Consider the following 2406-nt stretch of genomic DNA (forward strand, 5'->3'; position numbering starts at 1 on the left):
CGAAGTCCGCCCGCGTCTGCGGTCCTGCCTCCCGGCGCCGCCACGTCCTCCCAGCCTTGTTTTCGCTGAAAGTGCCCGGCTTTGTCTCAGGCTGGAGTGGGGGCGCTTGGGCAGCGCATTAAAATTCCTGGCGCCCCAGCCTCGGCCTCAGTGTCTCCCCGGAGACTGCACTTTCGCTATTACTGTCAAGTACCCTTGACTCTTTATTTTTGCCCTTTTATCTATTACAACTAATTCGAGTTCTTTTGCCCTTTTCAGTCTAAGACGTGGCTTTCCGCAAAGCCTCCCCCTGCCAGCGGGCTCTCGGAGCGCCGAGCCTTTAGAAATTGAGGGGTTTACTGTCAAAATGAAAATTTCACTTCAAATTATCTTGGCTGATGCTCGCTCGCCAGGCCGGGGGCTCCCGCCGCAGCCTTTTGACAGGCACATCAGCGGCGAGCTTCCGAATCTCGATAATATCATCCAAGAGAGCGAAAGTCAATACGGTGACAGCGCGCGGGCGGATACAATCCAATTACCGCGCGCGGCCCGGCAGCCTGGGCGCGGGGCCAGTCCCTCCCTGGGCACGGGGACCGCTCCCTCTGCTCAAGGTCTGGGCTTCACGGTTCCACCGCTCAGAGTTGGGGCTCTGGCCAAGGTCCGGCCATTCGGGCCTCACCACTCAGGGTGCCCACAGCCCAGGTTGTGGACTTCTGGCCGCGCGGTTCCCTCTCTGGGGTGCGTAAATTCTCCCCAAGACCGGATCCCACCAGCCACTCGGGCCTGCTTTGGAGCGCCCGGGGCCGGGAGCCCAGGCCTCGAGTGTCCCTCGAAAACTGCCCGCCGGCCCCCAGAGAGGACCCGCCCCTCCAGCTGGTGTCTCCGCGTCTGTCAATCTGACCGTGTCCTGGGCATGGCTGCACCTAAGAGCCAGGGCACCTTTGCAGGCTCGCTGGCCTGTGGATCCGTCCTTCCTCGGTGGAATGAGGCCCAGTAGGGTCTTAGCAGAGGTCTTTCGGGCGAGAGGCCAGACTCTACTCCAGGGAGCAGTGCACTGGCACGCCGCCTTCCAGGGCCCTGGAGCGGGGCCAGGCGCCTGCGGGATGGGGGTGAGGGGACCCCGTTCCTGAGGGAAGCCGGACGCTTGCTGTGGCAGGGCAAGGCCGCATCCTCTTACCCCAAATGATTCTTTGGGTTTTGTCCCTAATCCTTACGTAGCCCAGCGTGGGGTCTGAGGTCTACAGAGCACTTCCCTGTCCTGAAGCCAAAGCGCGCGCGGCGGTGGGGGGAGACCCGGTCCCAGAAGACCGAGGAGGCGGGGTTAGGAGCCAGGTGGGGCCCTGGAAGGCCGCACACTCCCGCACAACACGGTCCAAGGGCCAACTTCAGAGGAAAGGTGTCAAGGTTGTGATGTCTCCCTCCCTCCCCCACCAGGGCACAGTTCCAGGGAGTTTAGAACGTTTAAAAGCCATTCAAATTAAGCTAGCCAAAGAAACGCCCATCGACTAAAAATTCAGGAGCCTGGTAATAGGGAGGGGGGCGGGGAGAGTTTAAAAGTGTCGGGTCTCTATCATATATTTCTATCAGAATCCTGAACGTGTATTTTTTTTTTTAAATAGCTTTACCAAACCCTGTCTTAGGCTCTGCAAGCAACTTCCTGGGGTGTCTGGGTCGGTACCCTCCCAGACTTCTCCCCTTGGTGATCAGCACCTGTCCCCCAATAGGTTCTCAAATCCCTACCCGGGCACTGTGTTCATTTTGCAATGCAAACATCATCACTCGATTTTATTGGTTTTGTTATATCAGCCTCTGACGCAGGCAATCACTGGTGTGGGCATACATTTAAAAAACATAATTTTATCAAGTTAAGAGTGTGCAATAGTGTAAATTCGGGGAAGTGTTTCGGGTGAGAATTATGTGCTGAGGATGAAAGCAGGTCAACAGGCTGAGGGGTCCTCAGACAGGGCACGGGCATGCCTCACACCCAGAAGACAGCGACACAAACAAAGCCTCAGAACTAAACCGGCCTCTCCATGTAAACTTTTGGACGTAAACTTTATGCTTCAGGGCGGCTGCCTTCTGCTCTGGGCGAAGCCCCATCCCACCTGTCCCCATCCCCCGAGTTTGGGAATGGCCAGGGTGGTCGGTGGACCTGGCGCGACAGATCTAGGGGTTTGTCCGTGGTTCCTGGAGACAGAGTTCAGATCCTCCCTCCAGGGTGGGTGGACGGCCTGAGCATCGCTGCGCTCTCGCCTGGCTTTGGAAACTTGTTAGAAAAAGTCTTTGACGTGCGAGCCTCCCTCTTGGGCCCTGTGGTCCCGCGGAATTAAGCGCAGAAGGGCTTCCCACCAGCTTTGGGCAGGGCCAGCAGCTCCTTGGTGGCGCCCGCCGCAGGGGAGTCCTGGGGCGTGGCGGGAGGGAAGGTGC

General features: G+C 58.3%; 1 protein-coding gene across 1 annotated transcript in view; it reads right to left on the bottom strand.

Moving 5' to 3' along the window:
- Positions 1 to 1749: 1749 nt before the first annotated feature.
- IRX4 (iroquois homeobox 4) overlaps positions 1750 to 2406 on the bottom strand; it is a 10041-nt gene continuing 9384 nt past the window's right edge. The window contains 1 exon segment of the mRNA XM_015563118.1: positions 1750 to 2406. This exon segment is cut by the window's right edge and continues 50 nt beyond it. Within this exon segment, the coding sequence (XP_015418604.1) occupies positions 2306 to 2406 (101 nt within the window). The 3' untranslated portion in view covers positions 1750 to 2305.

This window comes from Myotis davidii, unplaced genomic scaffold (genome assembly GCF_000327345.1).
Source record: "Myotis davidii unplaced genomic scaffold, ASM32734v1 scaffold135, whole genome shotgun sequence".
NCBI classification, from domain to species: Eukaryota; Metazoa; Chordata; class Mammalia; order Chiroptera; family Vespertilionidae; genus Myotis; species Myotis davidii.